The sequence below is a fragment of the Centroberyx affinis genome, unplaced genomic scaffold, assembly GCF_046629955.1.
Source record: "Centroberyx affinis isolate AG114_WGS23_722 - 3 ecotype Tasmania unplaced genomic scaffold, CSIRO-AGI_Caff_v1 ptg004989l_1, whole genome shotgun sequence".
In the NCBI taxonomy this organism is placed as follows: Eukaryota; Metazoa; Chordata; class Actinopteri; order Beryciformes; family Berycidae; genus Centroberyx; species Centroberyx affinis.
In genome coordinates, this window is record NW_027282455.1 from 1 (window position 1) to 19,229 (window position 19,229).

A 19,229-nucleotide genomic window follows, 5' to 3' on the forward strand; every position below is an offset into this window, starting at 1 on the left:
GTTATCACATCCAACACCCGTTTTATCATAAGACCTGAGCCAAAAAACAGTACAGACCACAAAGAAAAGAAGAGAACACTCTCGGTTTGAGAGTCTACACACAGATAACAGAGAAAGAGTATCATCAGTTGAATAACCGAGCTCCCACATAACGACTACATATACCACATAAACTGTAATTACAACACTCTCGTTCAGTGTTAAGAAATCGTAAAATCAAAGCACTTCCATGTTTACTTGTTTCTGAACTCACCACCAACTGTTAAGAGGAGCTTGTCAACAACACGTCCTCCCAGTCTGTGCTTTGAAGCGCTGGCTCTGCACTGTGTGTCAAAACAGTCGTGGCGGTACGGCTACTTGTGTCTCGTAAAATGAACATACGAGGAAGACCACGACAGGCTGCTATCAATACAACTACTCAAAACAGCACAGGCAAGCTTATTAATAAGACGTCATTACAAGATTTCTCATACTCTTCATATCTGCAATTTCTGTACATAATAAATGAAGGCCGTGTCTTTCATCCACACGCAAACACTCGTGTGCACACACACACACACCCACACACAAAACACACTTGTATGAAACCAGACAGCGAGCCAGAAAAAAAAGGCCAAGCATCAACAATGCTTTTTTTTTTTTAGTAAATATAAATAAGGCAACTGACCACGGTTTAATTCATCTCACACACAGTTTCCTTGTGCCAGTGTCCATTTTGTTAACTAAATATTCTGAGAATCTTACTTTACACAGCCCAGTTATCCAATGAAGTTGTAGTACTACCCATTCAGCAAGAAATGAAAGAGTAAATCAGTTTTCACATGCAGTTAGAAAAAAGTCACTAAAATGAACCACGTTAAAGCCGGTTCCAAGGATGTGATCGGAATTGCCATGAGTCTTCTTCGCTCTCATCACTGTGGATTTGGTATCAAAAATACACAATGAAGCCTCAAGTGGTGCGCATTGTCCCCCAGTAAGGAGGCAGGAAAGTACATGGGTCCGATGTAAGAATTTCCAGTGTGGTTTTGACAGAGACGTTGTGTTTACGTCTGATTGTAGATGTGTAACTGTGGTTGCCGGAGGCTGATCCGGCACGTGAGGCGGTTTGCAGAGCGCTACACCACCCCCTCGATGAAGCTGGTGTCCAGGTGAACGATGAGCATTCTCAGGAAGGACATCTCCTTGCGCGTGTTCTCGAAGATGACCCGCGGGTCGTCCGACTGGCAGCGGAGGCAGTTGGGGGCCATCACCATGGCCAGGTTGTTCACGTCCATCTTGGTGACGGCCACGTTGGCGGGCTGAGCGAACACCTAGGGGCAGAAAGTAGGGAGAGAGAGGAGAGAGAGCAGTGAGGCAGGAGAACACAGACTGACCTTTGACCTGCACCGTGCAGCGGATGAGTCATGCTCTGTTCATCCAGGCAGGGTTACTACAGTTTGGGATTTTTCCTTTTTCAGTGCAGGTTTGGACGTTTTTTTTATTGTTCACAAATGTTTACTTTTAGTTTCGTTTTTATTTAGTTCCAGTTTTTGTATTTTTGGTAGGGGTGGTATTTTTTAAACATATAATGATCAAAGTTCAGAGCAGGTATTTTGTATATCTTTGCAACAGGTATTGTGTAATACAAACAATAAATCATTCATTCTTTTTCAAATTTATTTACATGAATTTTTCATTAGTGTTCAGTAAAAATAGCCCAAACTTCTCTGCCCAAAATTCGAAACTTTTTTTTTTTTTACCCTGCACATAAACAAAAAGATAAAAACTATTAACATTTTACATATATTAGTATACAAGTAGTCAAGATAGTTTTGAGCCAGGTTTAATGTTTTATAACACCTACTTTTCATATTATTTTTAGTTTGTGATAATAACCTTGTTTCCTGGGCTAAATATGATTTAAAACAATGAATGTGTGTTCATGACAGTGCAACAGAAATAGTGAATTTAAATGTTTTGCTGTGACATTTCATTTTGCCAATAAGTTAGTGGCATTACTTTTCTGTAGAAATAACAATAATAACTTTATTTGTATAGCACTTTTCTATAATAAGGTGCTTCACAATCAAGACAAAAGACACAGAAACAATGTTGCATGAGAAAAGGACAGCAGCAAAAACAAAGACAAAGACACAGCCATAAGGTTGGTGGCTTATGGCTATTATTAAGGGTAAGGACTGTGTGTGTGTGTGTGTGTGTGTGTGTGTGGGAGGGGAGTTAAGGCGATGCCAACATGTTGTTTACCTGCAGAAAGTGGATGAAGTAGCAGAGCACCAGCCTGTTCAGCTCAGGCAGAGACTGCACCACAGCGATGGCTGACACCGGGTCGTCATAGTTACTGACACACTGCTTGTAGAAGTTCATGGGGATGAGAGGCTCCTCCAGCTCCCTGTACCACAGCTTCATCAGAGAGGCTGAACGAGACGGAGACGCTCTTAAGTATGCGTGTTCAAATGTACATACATGCATGAACACAATAGGCAGAAGCCCGTGGCAAAACGCCTCACACACAAAGTCCGGCCTGCCTCACCTGGAACGTTGGGGTCGGAGAGATTCTCTGGGATCCTCCACTGGTCCACCTGCAGCTTCAGCGCATTCACTTCATCGATGTCTCCAGGCACCCTGAGGACGTTACAAGGCACATCAGTTACACGCAACAGCCACAAGAGGGACCCCTACTTCTATCATTCCACATTCTCCGTGCGCTGTGGTGAATCCATTATTCATTCCCACCCAGTTGGCTCCAAATGTGGCCTGCTGACTTTCGAAATAAACTGTTCTTTGCTGGCACTATTTATTTAGGACAAAACAAAAACAGATTATATATAATATTATATTATATATAATATGAGCAACACACTGTACAGGCAAGAGAGTGTGAGTTTCACAGGGAGATTAGTATATAGTATGTTTGGTGAGAAGGGAACTGTCTTCTAAATAAATCAAGATCTTACAGAATTCAATTTGCTAGAGAAGACCCTGTGCAAATAAACTGTGCGACACACAGTTGGAAACACTTGCAAAGCTCCCATGTGCTTGTAAGCCAACGCTTCAGCGGTAATGTAAACACATATTATGAAGTATCAAATTAAACAGTGCAAAGCAGGGCTATGTTTGTTCTGTTGTCTGCCCTGTGTACTGTACACAGGGAGAGCCTGCTTCAAACTGTAATGATACAGGAGACCACACACATAGGTCTATATACTGTGTACATACAATGCATACACACACGCATACAGTTCTCCTTCAAATTTCCTAGGCTCCACCTCTCACGCTAACTCCCACAGCTCAAGTCGTGGCACGCAATTGGCTGCGTTTGCTCCATCTTACCTGAAGATGCCCTCCGTCTGGGCCCCGCCCAGCGCTAGAACGTACTGGGAGAGCTGAACCTGCACCCAGGGCAGCTTCCTGTCTGGGAACAGCTCAGTCTGCCTCTCCATCACCTCCTCCAGGGAGCTGCCAAACAGGGAGGGAGTGACGATGGCCCGCCTGCTGTGGTCGATCTCCTCCAAGGTGGGCTTGCGTAGACCCTGGGGCCAGGAGGAGAGGAGAGGAGAGGAGAGGAGAGGAGAGGAGAGGAGAGGAGAGGAGAGGAGAGGGGCGGGTTTACTGCCTGTGCATGTCTGCGACTATGATACTAATCATGGTTGTGTCTATGACTGCCTGGATCTGTGATTACATCTGGAAGGCACTATGACTGGGCCTGTGTTTACGTCTCTGCCTCTGACTGTGTCAGCATGCCTATAATTATGTCTCTCTATGACTGTGTTTGACGTGACTAAGTTGCGCATCACAACTTTCATTGTGATACCTCCTATTTTTATCACATATTTTGACTGTACTTTGGCTAACTCCTTTTTTTTATTTCTTCCAGCTCACCTTTTTGCCTCCAGTGATGGCCACCTTCTGCAGTTTCCGATAGCAGAACTTTGCATATGTGCTGATCGGCAGGCCTGTTGGGTGGGAGGAGAGACAAATACAGGACTGAGGAAAAGCGTAACCCGACCCCACAAGAAACAATACTCACACTCTCGCCGTATCCCCACAGCCTCCTAAGTAAAATCTGTAAGCATCTGGCCTTACTGAACACACCAGATAATAAATAGTTAAAACTCTTTCCCACAAATAGGACAAGTGGTGTTCTTTTCCCACAGATGTCAGATAGTGTATGACAGGCAGGCAGTGGTAATTGGAGAGACATGTTGACGGTGTGATTCTGGCATATGGGGATTACAGCAGGTTTGACTAAACTGTCAAGCTGAGGGAAGATTTACTGCTGTTGAACAAAAGCTTAAGAGACAGGAGCCAGCCTACACATCCTGTTTCAGGTGATTCATCAGTACACAGAGACATATAGGCCACCGGAGAGAATGAGAAACACAGAGGCTCCCTGTCTGCTACCTGCCCTATGTAGCTACCGTAGGCCCAGATCTATTTCGGAAGTGAACTGCATTAGAGGAACAACATTGTTTTCAGAGGTGGCGCATACTTCAAGAGGCACAACCTATAAAAGGAACCCGATCTGCTGTCACCGAAAAATTAAATTGGGATCTTCTACACTTCAGTTTGTCAAGCAAAAGGCAAACAGGAAACCCCAATTTATGGGTCACTGTCTGCACTCACAAAAAGAAATCATCCCCATCTTTCATTGCCGTGGCAACTCTGGTTTACACCAAACACTGGTCTCCACTTCCTCTCTCTAGGTTTCTCCAATCACACCCATGGGGTCCATTCCCGTTCACAGAATCTCTACTGTCTCAGGTACCTGAACCAGTGCCAGATGGAGAACCTCGTGCTAGGATAAAAAAAACACTCTTTCCGCTATGTTCCCTCAAGCTAAAGCCCCCGGATTTATTGCAAACAGGTGACTCCCATGCATGCGCACAACCGTTGTTAATCTGACCAAGTTTGACTATAATTACATCTAATTAGAGAGATCATACCAATAATTTGCCCTTGATCTTGGAGAAAACGCACAGGTTTTTTTCCCCAGGGCTCCCAGCATAGAGGTTGTTCATTTACTGGGAGGAAAGCAAGAGTGAAGAGCCCTGTTCTGCAGTGAGAAAGGGTTTGAACACTACTGGTGGTCTATATTTACATCAAGTTTAAAGGCATGAAAACAACAACAACAACCAAGCAACCAAAGCCCAGGAGAAATCTGAGCTCATTAGGAGCTTGAGTGTACTGTACCAGGCTGAGAACGGCATGACACCTGTCTACACTTGGGCTGAGGCTAAACTTAACAACAAAACACAGACCCTCTAAAGGATACCGAGCAGACAACTTCAGTCTCGTCTTGGTTCTTGCTTATGAGTCTCGGCGGTAAGGCTAGTTGGAGTCCATCCTACTGATGGCTGAGATCAACACCCACCCCCCCAGGCCCCAAGCCCAAAGGAGTTGGTTTTTCCGAGCCCAGGCCAGGCCAGGCCAGGTCTGGCCCGACAAGAGGCCTCCAGTTCCCACACGCGACTCCCACCCCTCCTGCTCACAGCTGCTCATTGCTCTGGTCAGACACACCGTACTTCGTTCCAGCTCTTCCATCCATCAAGCAGACAGCAGCTCTCATTATGCTGTTTTTGTGGATGTGAGGCGTTTCTGGTGGTTTGGGCTTCATCGAGAGCAATAATAGCGCCTTTCCCTGAAGACACGATTCCGCTTACAGTTTAAAGACCTTTGTAGTGAGTCAGACATGTGGAGTAGGCTTTCCCTTTGACCTTGTTAAGTCAGTTGGAGTTGTTCAGCAGATAGCGCTGCCTCTGAGTCACCGTAGCACAATGTGTGAGACCACTGCTGCGGTGTCTGCTATGAGACGAGTGGGTTCCTTTCTGGTGACATCATGAGATCTGGCCATGTGGGCTGCCCTAATGAGGGCATGTGCCAATGAGTAGGCATCCTTTAAATGGTTGACTGACATGCGATGTGGGAATGGCGAGAGAGATCACTAATATGATTCACAGTGTAGTTCATTATGTGTCTACAGAACTCTCTGAAATTCTCATCCTACATATTTTTTTCCCAGCCCTACTTTCTGTGAAACCCATTCATTGTGTCCACAAGTACATCACCATGTACTCATCTGACGAATTACACATCTCAGTATTTTCCATCCCACTCAAAATGGTCATTCTACAGGGAGCAATATGTTTGATTTGTAACGATTTGTATCGCTTACAGGCTCAAGACAGCTTTTGAAGAGCAGAGAGTAGAAACAGAGTAGAAAAACATGTTTGGGCTCCCACGCCTGCCCCCTTTCTGCTCTGTCAAACACATAATCTTGAACAAATGGGAATTGCTGAAGATCCAACTCTCTCAAAGTGATATCTTGGGTAGCAGACTGAGGGGAAAGTAAAAGAACAAAAGATTTACCCTCTTCCTCGTCGGTGTTCTGTTTTCGTTTCTTTCTGGACTTTGAATTCTTCTTCAGCTTCAGCTCCTGCTGTTCCAGTATGAACTGAGTCACTGTGAAACAGAGAAGATAGCGGAGGTCAAATCTCTGAGAGTCAATCAGATAAGCACTAGGCCTACAATCACATTATCAGGCTCAACATAAACAATAAAGTTATTTCCTATCACTCCAATACTAAATTGACATGATTCGATAAGAATTGGAAGGAAAAGAGAGAAGAAAAGGTGTGATGAGTTAAAAAAAAAGAGACATCTACACACATCACATCACATCAAATACGCTGATAATGAGAAAAAAAACATTGGGAGGGACGGAAGAGAGAAAGGTGACCCACCCTGTTGCTCAGTCTGAGACTCACGTTTCTTGTCGCTGGTGGGCTCTGTGTGTCTCTGGATGTAGCCCTCCAGGTAGCAGCGGAACTTGGGCGAGGGGGCGAAGAAGGCCAAGCTGACGGCCATGAGCTCCCAGCCCGCCGCCAAGCTCCTGGGGCTGGTGTTGCCAGTGGTCTGCCTCACCAGCTGCACGTACAGCTCGTCCCTCAGCCCCGGCATGTCCCAGCACTTGGTGACGATGAGTAGGGCGCAGTGGCGGCGGTCCAGCCGCGAGGGCCGGTCTCCCATGTAGGCCTGCACCAGCTTGAACATCTCGCAGGCCTCCTTCCTGACGGCGCGGTTGCTGGTGACCAGCATGGGCTTCTTGATGGAGCCGCGGTTCCACGACAGCATGTTGGCGATGGAGACGCGGCGGCGGAACAGGCCTTGAGTGTGCATGTTGAGGTGCTTGCTGGCCCAGTCCTCCATGCCCATGTCCGGGGGTGGGGGCTGCCGCAGGGTGGCGTAAGAGAGCTGGTAGGAGGAGCCTCCCGCTCTTCCTCCGCCCCCATCGCCTCCTTCTCTGCTGTCATGGGCGGCGGGACGGTGGGGGCCCAATGAAGCGGTCCGCCCGTCCACCATGCCTTTCTTCCTGCTCTCCAACTGAGCTTGCAGCTCTAGGGTGCCCGCCTGCAGGAGGAGAACGAGCACAGAGAGGTGGAAAGGAGGTAGGAGAAAGGAGAAGAAGAGTTAGACAAACAGAAGGGGAGGAGGGAGGGAGAGGGAGAGGTGAGAGAGGGGGGAGGCGTCAGTGCAGCAGAGGTACAAACTGTGTCTGTGCAGCTGCAGTGTCTTCGCTGTGTGTCAGTGGGAGCTGGGCTGCCTTTCCCCTGCTATGCTCTGCTCTGCAGTGCTAGGGCTCGAGGGGGAATTGTTGCAGGATCGGCACATTAATTTCCTAAAGCCGGAAAAGAATTGCACAGGGGAAAAAAATCCCCCCAAAGTCCACATGGACCCTGGCCTGAGCAGCAGGTGACCAGATAGTGGCGTAACAGACCTTACCTCTGCCCCCGCCCACTCCAGACTCACCTCCCCTTCAGAACTACAGCTAAGACTAAGTCCCACACAAGACCTCGCTCTGATCCCTACGGTGGGGTTTATGGCCATAAGGAACCCCTCATCGCCCCTAACAGAGACAGCCAGTAACCCAGATACGCTCTGCAAACAGCCAGGAACAACACAGAACCAGAGCCAGAATCAAAGCTCAAATTTACTATCGGAACATAAAACACGTTGACATATCTTTTCAATGAGACCGTGATGTAATGTGGAGCTGGCGAGTGCCAGAGAAGCTGGACTTTAGATTTAGGGTTTCTCAATCAAATAGAGCAGATCTCTGTGGTTCAGCTTTGGCAGAAGGACTATAGGGCCATATGGAGTTGATGTTTTTTTTAAAATGGGTGGCAGAGGTCAACTCCAGAAGATCAAATGCAACCAGGGGCATGTTTAACTAGGGAAAGGGACATAAACTCTATGACTTATACTGTCAGTAAGTTCCATTACACTGTTATACAGATAGCTTACAGATGCACCAGCACAGGGTGGTAATTAAGTCGTTGAATGAATTGGGATACTGAAACAGTGGCAAAAGTCCTTAAAAACATCAAACATTCCTGGTCTAGAATACTCTCTGAAAACAGTTGGAGTTCAATGAATCCTTTGAACAATCTGGTTCAAAGGTCTTTCAGTAAGAAGAAAATGTTGAAATATGGAATACATAGAATGTCAAATCCCACACAGCCCCAGACAGCAAGCTATAATCTGTATGTGTGTGCGAGGGTGAGTGAATGATATAACAGCAGGTCTGAAGAACATTCCAGGACAGACTTAGGGGGCCCACTCAGCGCTCCTTGGCCGGTGTCTAACATGCTATTGCCACAGTGGTACCAATAGCCCTCAGTACCAACCAGCCTTCTCTCCCTCCCCTTCCTCCTCCTCCTCCTTCCTACTCTCCCTGCCAAGCCTGGGCCATATGGACCACAGCGGTCCTCCTTCCTGACCGAGGGAAGCCATGTCCTGAATCTCTCTGGCCTGGCATGGGCCCCTGATGCCCAGGCACAGAACTGGCACATAAGTTAAGGTACCTGCAGTGTAGGGCAGATGGAGGATGACAGGTAATGCTGGGATCGTGGCCATTATACTCAGTGGTGCCCACTGCCTAATGTCTTGGGCCCAGTTAGACATTGAAGATTGGAATGTAAGAGGCGTTACCCACAAAATGGCTTCTGTTCTTCTCTGAGACAGATATCATCTTTTACCCTTATTGTTTCCATCCCAGAGCTCCCTGTTGATTCAAACATTCGCTATTATAGTTGCACTGGAGCAGTGGAACTCACTTCCCAAGTCAAAACCATAATGTATGGAGGCATGGGGTGTGACTCTGTTGCTGAAGGGGCTTTGGAGATTAGAAGTAGCAGATCTTGGAACTGAGCTCTGACTCCACATGCTGCTACTTATATAACTGTTTGGGGGAGTCAAATAGCTCCCTTAACTCAAATCATGTGCACCTGTAGTAATAACTCCTGACGACAAGATATGCATCACCGTGAATCATATGTGAATCTGTGTGTACTTTAATGCTCTGCCAAGTCAAAATATCATAATCAAATCTATTCTGTTGTCTAAGATTTTAATAAACTGACCTGCCCCCTGCCCTTACAGTCAAGAGGAATGTTTCTGCTCAAACAATCTGCCCACTCTTCCATTTAAAGCTCTCTAAGGAGGAGACAGTGAACAGTGAACAATACAAAAGCAGGAGCTAAAATTTCCCATAATATGCAGATGCTTTTTTTAAGCATAACTTGGAAAAAACATAATTGCCTCGTTTAACACAGTGATTCTCCTCTAATCTGACAGTGAATGTGGTCCTCGAGAGATACCAGCAATCTGAGCACTTCCAGACCAAACAAAATTGAAACCAAACAAACCCACTGAGGTAAACAGACCACACAATAATATAGACACAGTTGAGCTCTTAATCACACAGGAAAGTATCATAATATTGGATTAGCCAAAATGTGATACTTTTACAATCCATATTTTGTCATTACCAGCAATCTAACTTCTCACACAAACAAAAAGTCACACACATACACACACAAACGCTTGAAAGTAGTATGGGAAGCAGCCCACACACAGTGAGCTTGGACACACACACCACGGTTATCTACAGTGGAAGACTGTACAGATGTTACCTGGCAGATGACATATGTAACTGACAACACACACACACACACACACACACACACACACAGACACAGGTGGGGTGTGGGGTTACCTGTGAGGGAGGTCCTGGGGTCTCTGGTGAGGACAGGCTGGCCTGGCTAGTGATACTCTTCTCCAGGGTGTCCACCTTCTCGTAGGTCCTTTTCTGCCTCCCTGGTATCTCCAGGGGTGTCAGGGCAGGGTTGCCATGGTTACCTGCCCTACTCAGTGACCGAGCAGCCCCAGTGAGATCCTCTCGTGATGAACACCTGCCTGCTGACCCCCCTGCTCCTCCGTACCACCTGAGCGAGTCCGCAGGGGAGCGTGTCCGGGGCACGACCCCCCTCTCCCCCATCTCCGGCTCCAGCCCCGCCCTCACCTCCCTCATGGTGTTGGAGCGACTCACCACCTCCCTCATCTCGGCCATCAGCCTCTCGTTGAGGGCGCACAGCTCCCCGCTGCTGCCCACTGACCCCGGCCTGCCTCCCGCTCCGGCGCCGGCGCCCACCCTCCTCCTGCTCTTCCTCCTCAGGCTAGGGGAGGGGCCGGTGGAGTAACCGGAGTCCTGATAGGTGGCCGTGGCCTGCGGGGTCGGGGTGGGGAAGTCCTGCGAGGCCTGGCTGCTCTGCCTGCTGTGTCGTGCCTCCATGGCCCGCTGCACGGTGGCCTCAAGGGCCCGCCAGCTCTGCTTCTTCTCCAGTGTGCCCGGGCCCGGGGTCCCTGGCTCCCTGTCCCTCGGCTGGCCTCGAGCCTGGGGCAGAGACAGGGCCTGGTGCTGGGGATGTGGCTGAGGCTGGGGCAAGAGAGCGTCCTGCCTGGAGGTAGGGGAGGGGGTACGTGTAGGGACGGGAGAACCAGACAGGTGTCCCTGTTTGGGGTCCACGTTGATCATGTGCTTGATACACTCCAGGCCAGCTGGGCTGTAGTCTGAGGCAGAGGGGTTCCTCTTGTGCCTGGAGGCTGAGTGGGATGAACCAGGGTGCTGAAGGAGCCTGGGCTTCTGGAGGCTGTGGGTGGGTGTGAGGCGGGACAAAGAAGGCCCGTTGTAGAGGTGCACCCCCTCTACCTCCATGTCTATTGGGGGCTCATCATATATGGGGCACTCTGACACCGGGTCATCATAGATTGGGGCAGTGCAGCCATACTGGGGGGAGACTGGGCGTGGAGTACTGGTCTGCGACCTGTGAAGGAGCGGGCTGGGATGGCCGCTCTCTGATGTCACCAAACAGAAGCTGCCATTGCTAGCTTTTCTCAGGTGGTGGGCCTGGCGTGTGTCGGCTGCCATTTTGCCAGAAGGGGCAGTCTTGTATCCCTGGGTGGAGCTGAGGTGTCCCCCTTGGGCCTTGTTGCTGGAGGGGTGGAGTGTGAAGGTGTTGGCTTTGTTGTGTGTACTGTGGTGGAGGTGCTGCTGTAAGGCTGGGATGGGCTGGCTACGGCTCATGCTATTCACCTTCACCAACATGGCCGCCTTAGTGCCTGGTGGGGGCTGCCATCTTTGAGAAGCGTCCCTAAGGGAGAGAAAACACAGAGCAGGGTGAGATGTGACTTCAGTCAAAGTAACAAATATACCTATGGTCAAAAATAAAGACTCAGAGAGACAGAGGCAGCTGACAATACCAGCAAAGCATTGTCATCATATAAATACATACACAGGCTTACAGCCACCCCTATATTTCATCCATTTTAGAAAATTCAAGGCTCACAGGGCTGGGAAAATGAACAGCAGTCTACAAATTCTTCTCCAAACATTTCACTGACCTCCAAAGCCTTTGCTCCATTTTTAGTCTGGCAAGCCATAATAGTCCTGTCAGACCCGTGAGACAATAACTCCAGTATGTGTTGTGCAAATCAAGCGCCTGAAAATACTGAGTGACCAACTGCAACACATCACTGAAACCAATCCAGAATTCCTGTTACTGTCTGTGGCCCAGAGGTATGGAGAATATACCCTGTATAATGTTGTTTAATAGTATTTTTATGCCTGTGGAGTAAATCGTGCTGCTTTCATTTATATGTGAAAATCACATGGCCTAAAAGTCTGTCATCTGAACCAGTTAATGAACATTTGGACAGCAAATCAGTAAGCAGCGTGGAAAGAGGTTGATTTGAGAGAAGTTAAAATTACAGTAGTTCACAGCAGTGCAAATCTTTCCAAGGGTCAGAAGGTTAATTCTTTTCCTTCTGGTTTAGCGGCTGGGCTAACTTCAGACCCGATGGCACAATGCTAATCCCAGCAGCAGCGTAAAACAATCTGCCATCAATCTGGTCACACCGCTCTGCTCTGTTACCCTCCACTGTGCTCTCACCCCATAATCTTCCCCTGGAATCAAGACTTTTCATTCCTCAGCTGATCAAACACTTGTCCTCTCAAACCAAGAAGTGTGTCTAAAGCAGGCATTAATACACACACACACACACACACACACACACACACTCACTCAGCGACTTGCCTGAGTAGGACACCGCATGACGCAGCACAGAATATCCAAGGTCGATTGGCTGTATGCTCCCTCAAACAATCAAAGGTCAAACATGTTTTATGACAGCAGGTACATAAGTTTGAAGCCAGGCCCAAGGACTTACCTTCCCTCCCTCCACCCTCTCTACTTTACATTCAGTGGGGTAATTAACCAGATCAAAGCTGATCGCCTTCTGTCCTCGTAAATCCAAACATAAACACAGATCTATGTAGAACTAGAGCCGTTCAAAGGCTTCCCTTTTCTAAGAGCTCCACGACTTGGTGGAGAGTTGGGTTGTCAGGGCAGGAAAAGGACGCAGAGGGAGGAGGGAAAGAGGCGGAGTGACCCCCCCTCCCCTTCCCCAGCCTCCCCACATCTCTCTGGAACAATACAGAAACAATTCCCCTGGGGTCCTCAGACCCAACGGCAAACTTCCTTTTACGCCTCCTAGCTACTGCTCGGCATTTTCTCTCTTTTCGCCCCCCCCTTCTTCTCTGAGAATGAGTCACGCCACCTCTGTGGTTTGAATGTAAACAGCCTCTTGTCTTCAAACGGTCCCACAGATATGCCATCCAGGCAGGGCCTATAAACAGCTGGGTCTCAGCCACCTGGCGCAGCACCAGGACAGCCTGACACAACCGCTGTTGTTGGGAAACACTCCAAGGCCCCCGCCTCACTTCTCCTCTGATGGAGCGACGAAAGACCAATCAAGCCAGTTTACTGCCTAACACATGCACACACACACACACGCGCACACCCGCAGAGACAGACACGTGTGAAGACAAGGAGCTGTGACGGATGGAATTCACCTCAAACCACCACTGTTTAGTTGTCACAGGGGGGTGTGAGTGTGTGTGACTATGGGGGACAGGGGTGGGGGTTGGGAGGTGACAGCTGTAAACACGACAAGCCACTGTTTGTCCTCTTTGAAACACTGCGTGTTTTCGCACTCCCGTCCTGTCATGGGCCAGGCAGGAGGAGGCGGCGTCACCTCGACACCAAATGTAGACAAACACTACAAAATCATTCCCACCTCAAGAGGTTGACGCACAGCTGACTGTTTAGCATGGGTTTGCTATTGCAGGAACAGTTCACAGACAAAACATCAAGGCTTTTCGTATAATTAGACAACCAAAGACCACAGGAGACCACACACGCAAACCACAATAATCACATTCCACTTCCATTATCCATCAACAAATCAAAGCTTACTGCTCCTGAAACAATCTCTCAAGTTCATTTAATGGCCGACTATATAAAAAACCTGAATCTATCTACTGTGGGTCCTTGGTGGGTGAGTGGTCTACTTTATGAGGACTGACCCTGAGAGAGTAGTAACCAGGACTTCCTGTCTGAGGAGGTCCCCGGGAGGGTTGGGGAGAGGGCTTCCCTATGCAACACAAACAGGAAATGCCTAATGTAACGTTCACACACTGCAACCAGGGCGGAAGCAAGGGCTGAATCACGCTTATTGGGGGCTTACATGCAGCTTTATAAAATTGTTGACTTCATGCAAGGGAAAATCCACTTCCTTGGGTCAATTAATCCCTAGCAAATCACCATGTCAAAAACAAAACAAAACAGCATCCGGAAAAATCTTCCATCCGTATTATCCATGCCTGTTCATACTAACGCTAAATGATATCAGCTCTCTTATGATATACCAGATAACGACAGCAGACAGCCTATCCTGCAGGGGCTGTAACTGAACACATTCAGAGGCCTGTGAGGAGCGCTCTGCTGAGCCCAGCTCCCAGCACTGGGAGATAGGGATTTCATCAGGCTTTGTCTCTGTTGTTTGCCTGTCATTGTCCCAGTCAGGCCCGGTACAGGTCCAGTGTGTTCAACCCCTCCGGCATCGGCACATTATGCTGGGTGTCAGCAGTGAGCGAGCGCGGTGCGATGATTATCACGATCACATGGGGGCCAGTAGCCAACTCCAACAGTAAGGCCGCACACTGTCTTCGGTCTCAATGTAAAGCCTCTAATCCCATTACACAGCTAGAACAACATTCACATATCACCAAACCCCAGGTCAACCAAACAAAGTATGATTACAAACCCTGGACCAAAAACGAGCGAGACAAAGACGGCACAATGGTGAGAAAACAAGAGAAGCCCAGAGTGGGAAGACGAGTGGGGGAGAAAGAAGGACGAGAGCTAGAGAGACAAGAGAAGAGGGCGAGAGTATGTGTAAATGAGAAGGGGTGGGGATTAGTCGTGGGAGAGTGCAGCGAGGGAATGAGCGGGAAGGCTGGCATTCCTCAGGGCTCATTCAGGGGCCTCGGCGGTGGTGTGGGGCGCCTCACACAATGCATGGCTGTGCCATCGTCACGGAGACGCCTCCCTTAACGACAGCAATAGAGCGGAGGGAGGGAGGAGGGAGGGAGGCTCAACCTGAAAGAGCCATCCTCGACCTCCAGAGTCACTCAGGCAGACAGACAGTCTCTTATGTAACCGATGCTGAACAGGTCTGGACTGCTGCAGTGACACACCAGCACCACGCTTCCCTTTCTCTAATCATAATGAACTTTGTTTAAAAAGGGTGCGTTGCATGCTAACGGCCTGCCTGTCAGGTGTTTGTTGAATGTTAGCTAAAGGAGCGGTTACACGCAACAATTTATCACAGGGGCATGAAGAAAAAACATGATTATTATCACTGGGAAAATAAAAACTCCCTCCACATTTTTCTGGATCTCTCGCGGTTTACAAAGTGATCATCTCCAGTTCAGCTATTCCACCCCTACACACACATACACACACACACACACACACTGTATGTGCACGTGCACACAAACACATACACACAAACACACATACGCACTTACAAACACATTCCTTCAGAGCCTGGAGCTAGCATGTGAGACCTTTAGGAACATAGAGGAAGGGAAGATAAAATGAAGTTAGAGGCCCTTTGGAGCCCGACTGGGTAATTCGATTGGACTGTGGGGCAGCAAATCAACTTAACGGTCAGCAAATTTCAATTAGTCTCGCCGGCTCTGGTGTCTCACACTCATGAACACAGTCCCAGATACCTCTGTCGCTGTTCTGAATATTACTGTGGTCAGATCGTCTCAATAACCATCTAAATATACTATGGGGACTATGCTGTCAGCAGATGTTCTGTCTTTTCTTTCTTTCTAGCCTGGAATAACCGTTGTTGGAAAAGCCATCAGCTGAGTCACTTTGGCGGATAGGGATATGGATTTGGAAGTTCTTAAATATATCCCCTGGGAATAGTGGGGTCTGAAAAACAGGGGTTATTATTATCATATGCTGGACAGGAAGAGGAAATGAGGTCGCACAGGCCGAGCTCCTGCTACACAAACACCTCAGAGCAAAGGCCAATGGGATCAGTGCGATCTGCGTAGAGGAAGGAAACCCAAAAGACAAAGAGGATTCGCTGAGGACAATGTTGCAGCCACTTCGTCAGTGTTCAAAGTTGATTTGCCTTCACGCTTTTGAACAATACAACATGAAAAAACCCAAGCCGCAGCATTAAAAAATTGCATTTTGGGTAAAGTGATGGCCTCCTAGTTCCTGTAAGAGAGACCTTAAGACTCTTCCAAGGGGATAGAGAACCAGCTGTCCTGCAACAGCTGAACCGACGCACCTCCCTCCTCTGAGCCAAGATGTCTACCAGCTGTACATATCTGTGGCTCCCGCTGACCCACCCAGTGAGGAGCGCTGGGCCCGGGCCAGAGGACAGCCACTGGAATCCCTGGTCTCCATGCTGAAGGGACAGCGTGACAGCGAGGCCGAGCCCAACTCGACGCCAGAGGGAGAGACCCGCCTCTGGAATCTGAATAGTGCGTCTACATCTGTTCACGCGAAAACAGATCCCACTGGAGCACACTCTTTGGATTACATGGTAAAACTGGATCCTCTTCACAATCATGAAAGCTGCTCCATAGCAGCCCCACTGCTGTGTGGTTCCCATAACTCAGGGATGTGATCAGGGACACAAACAAAGCAGAAAAAACTGTAATCTCCCATTAAAATGAATGAGATTAAACCCCTGAAAAATACCTTCCCAGCATTCTGCAAGTCAGCTGAAGCAGTCTGTGCTCCATGCCTGAGGCTAGTTCACATGTGGTGCCACTGGTCCTTCATGACTGGAGACATTCCAGCACATCACTCCACCAGAAAGGAAAGCTAACAGTATAAAGCAGTGCTTAAATGATATCTAAAATAAAACAAAAGAGGTTTTGGATACACTGTTCCAATTAGACACATAAAACCGTAGCCAAAATGCCATAAACTGTGCATTTATGAGAGAGAGAGAGTGAAAAGTGGAACGTGTGGAGAAACGGCGTGCAGATAAAAAAGAAATAAGGAAATTGTCACTGCTAACCAGACCAAAGCACTGAGGCACATAACTAGATTGCGAGTTCAAAGTGTAACTTTCACAGAGGAAAAAAAAACCCTACTACATTATTATAGGCAGACTTAAAACGCCATCTGGAGAAAGACAAGAAATGAGCTTACCAGTGTGGAGATAAAACAAGCCTTAGTCTTTCCAGTGTGTGTAAAATGTTGTGGCTAGGTCCTCAGAGTGGTGAGAGATGAAAGCGTGAGAGGCTTGTGCTCCCGCTGTAAACATGTAGACAATGTGTGACTCATTAAAAACTATATCTACCCCATAAGACGCCTCCTCATTTCCTAAATAAATCTACTGGTGATTTCTCCTACATGACTCACGGCCAGACGGTCACAGGCACATGAGGGAGATCTCAACTGTTTTTTGTTTACTTTTACTTTCATATGCAGGAGGGTTTTTTTTGACCTTCCAGCTAAAATAAAACTTCCCCAAAATGGAAACATGAAAGTGAAAAGGATATTTCATTTCACCTCACCTGACACTTGTCACCTTGGAGGATAGTTTCTACATTTACCCTTTATTTCCCCCCAAATTGTCTGCTAAAATGAAAACAACCAACTAAAATAAAAAGTGGCATCCCTTTAAGCACCTGGAACTCATCACACACTGTCTAAATAAAGCCAGCTATCTTGTCTCCTCTTCAATGGGTGGAAGCTGATTCAAACTTGGTACAGTCGGTTCACAAATAAGCAATGTAACACCCTTCAGAGAACTGAGTTTACAAAGTTATTGATATACCAATGCCTGTACAAGGTTTCATGAGAATCTCTCCACAGGAATCTGCATGCGTTAAAGCTAGTTAACAATCTGGAATGGCAAGTTTCAAGTGTCTAATGTCAGCCTGACTGCCTCAGATTGAATGCAGTCGGTCTTTGGAGCGCCGCTATATCATTACAGGGCTAAATGAGAGAGCACATACTAGTCATTTGGTGTTCACTATTCAGCGTACCTAAACTTCCTGCTTAGAGAAAGCTCTCAGTTGACCCTGGGGGACAATTGGGCTTAAGTGAGGGTCTTTCTTCCTTTTAGTGGTCCATTACAGCCTCCAGACCAACCCACAGGACAATGGAGGGCTGTGACCCTGATGTGAACCATCCTGGGTCACTTCTGGGTTGCCTTACACCGCGCTGTCATACGTCTTCAGCAGACATTTAACATCCACTCAAACCCAGCATGTCTTCTGTAACTTGAAAGCAGTATGGGAAGCAGCCCACACACAGCGAGCATGTGCACACACCCGCACACACACACACACAAAAAGATCACAGGTTATCTATGGTGAAATCCTGTACATATGTTACCTGGTAGATGACATAACAACACACAGACACACACTGTGAAAGCTGGGTGAAATCCAGTACAGATGTTACAAGCTAGATGATCTGTAACACCTTTCAGCCCTACATCATGCTAACAGATCAGCTTGCCTTGCCGTGATTGGCATGTTTATCCCTGGAGACAAAGGTATTTTCCTGATGAGCTCCATACGCTCAAAATACTCAGAAATTCCCAGGACATGTGATAAGACTTGGCCAATGAGTAACAGATTTGGCACACCACTCGACACACACAAGCACAACCCCAGGCCTACGCTTCCTACAAGCATGTTCGTACACAAACACAGATATGAGCCTTTGTAGTTACAAAGAGAGGGAGGGAGAGAAAGAGAAAGGAAGCTGAATCAACCAGCCAGTGCATAGAATAATACAGATGGTGTGTTGTGTGGAAACTTTAGAGACTCGTCAATCTATTATGACCCCTCCCCTGATTTATTCATAGAGCAAAACAAAACTGGCAATGGAAGAACTGGGATTGTCCCATTTCCACAAAAAACGGCATTGTTTTTCAAAAGTCATAAACTATTAAGTCCTCATCTCTTGTCTTCAGCAATGAAGAAAATAGGAAGAAAAAGAACATGACATGTCTAAAATAGCTCAGACTTTCAAGGACAAAATTGAGGAACCTTAAAAAATAGAAATACCCTATAGAACTAAAAAAGCTATGACCGAAAATAGCATGGCCAAAAAGTGGAAGAGGACAATAGCCTCATGAAAGTCCCCAACACTTTTCTGTTCTGGGCGGGACAGTACAATTAGCGGACCTCAAACCACTGTGACCCTTCCAGCTCGTCTTCGCTTCAACCTTCTCCCTTGCTCTTACCCGCTGATCCTTGTCATTATCAATAAGTCTGGCTGCTAGCTGAAGAAGAGAATGTCTCTGAGCTGCTACTCCCTAAGCCCAAACATCAGACGACCCAGTTTGTTTTCATCCATTTTGAGCTGTCACATTCCACCCTCTCTCTGCATTGCGTGGTGGTTTCTAATTACCTGCTAAGAGAGGGTGGCCGGTGAGCATGTGAGGCGCCATATGGCTAAGCAGGGTATCAAGCCTCTGTGGGCTAAAGACTC

General features: G+C 47.6%; 1 protein-coding gene across 2 annotated transcripts in view; it reads right to left on the reverse strand.

Moving 5' to 3' along the window:
* Window positions 1-21: 21 nt before the first annotated feature.
* Window positions 22-19,229, reverse strand: part of LOC139666410 (rho GTPase-activating protein 39-like) — a 32,966-nt gene continuing 13,758 nt past the window's right edge. Inside the window, exons 3-10 of one of the 2 annotated variants that reach the window (XM_071545615.1) lie at window positions 10,055-11,489; window positions 6,765-7,407; window positions 6,367-6,459; window positions 3,880-3,953; window positions 3,331-3,530; window positions 2,531-2,622; window positions 2,245-2,414; window positions 22-1,310 (exon numbers count right to left, since the gene is read on the reverse strand). In XM_071545615.1, coding sequence (XP_071401716.1) covers window positions 1,116-1,310; window positions 2,245-2,414; window positions 2,531-2,622; window positions 3,331-3,530; window positions 3,880-3,953; window positions 6,367-6,459; window positions 6,765-7,407; window positions 10,055-11,489 — 2,902 coding nt within the window. In that variant the 3' untranslated portion in view covers window positions 22-1,115. Of the gene's footprint in view, window positions 1,311-2,244; window positions 2,415-2,530; window positions 2,623-3,330; window positions 3,531-3,879; window positions 3,954-6,366; window positions 6,460-6,740; window positions 7,408-10,054; window positions 11,490-19,229 lie in introns of both variants that reach the window. The other variant, XM_071545614.1, reaches the window with a different exon arrangement.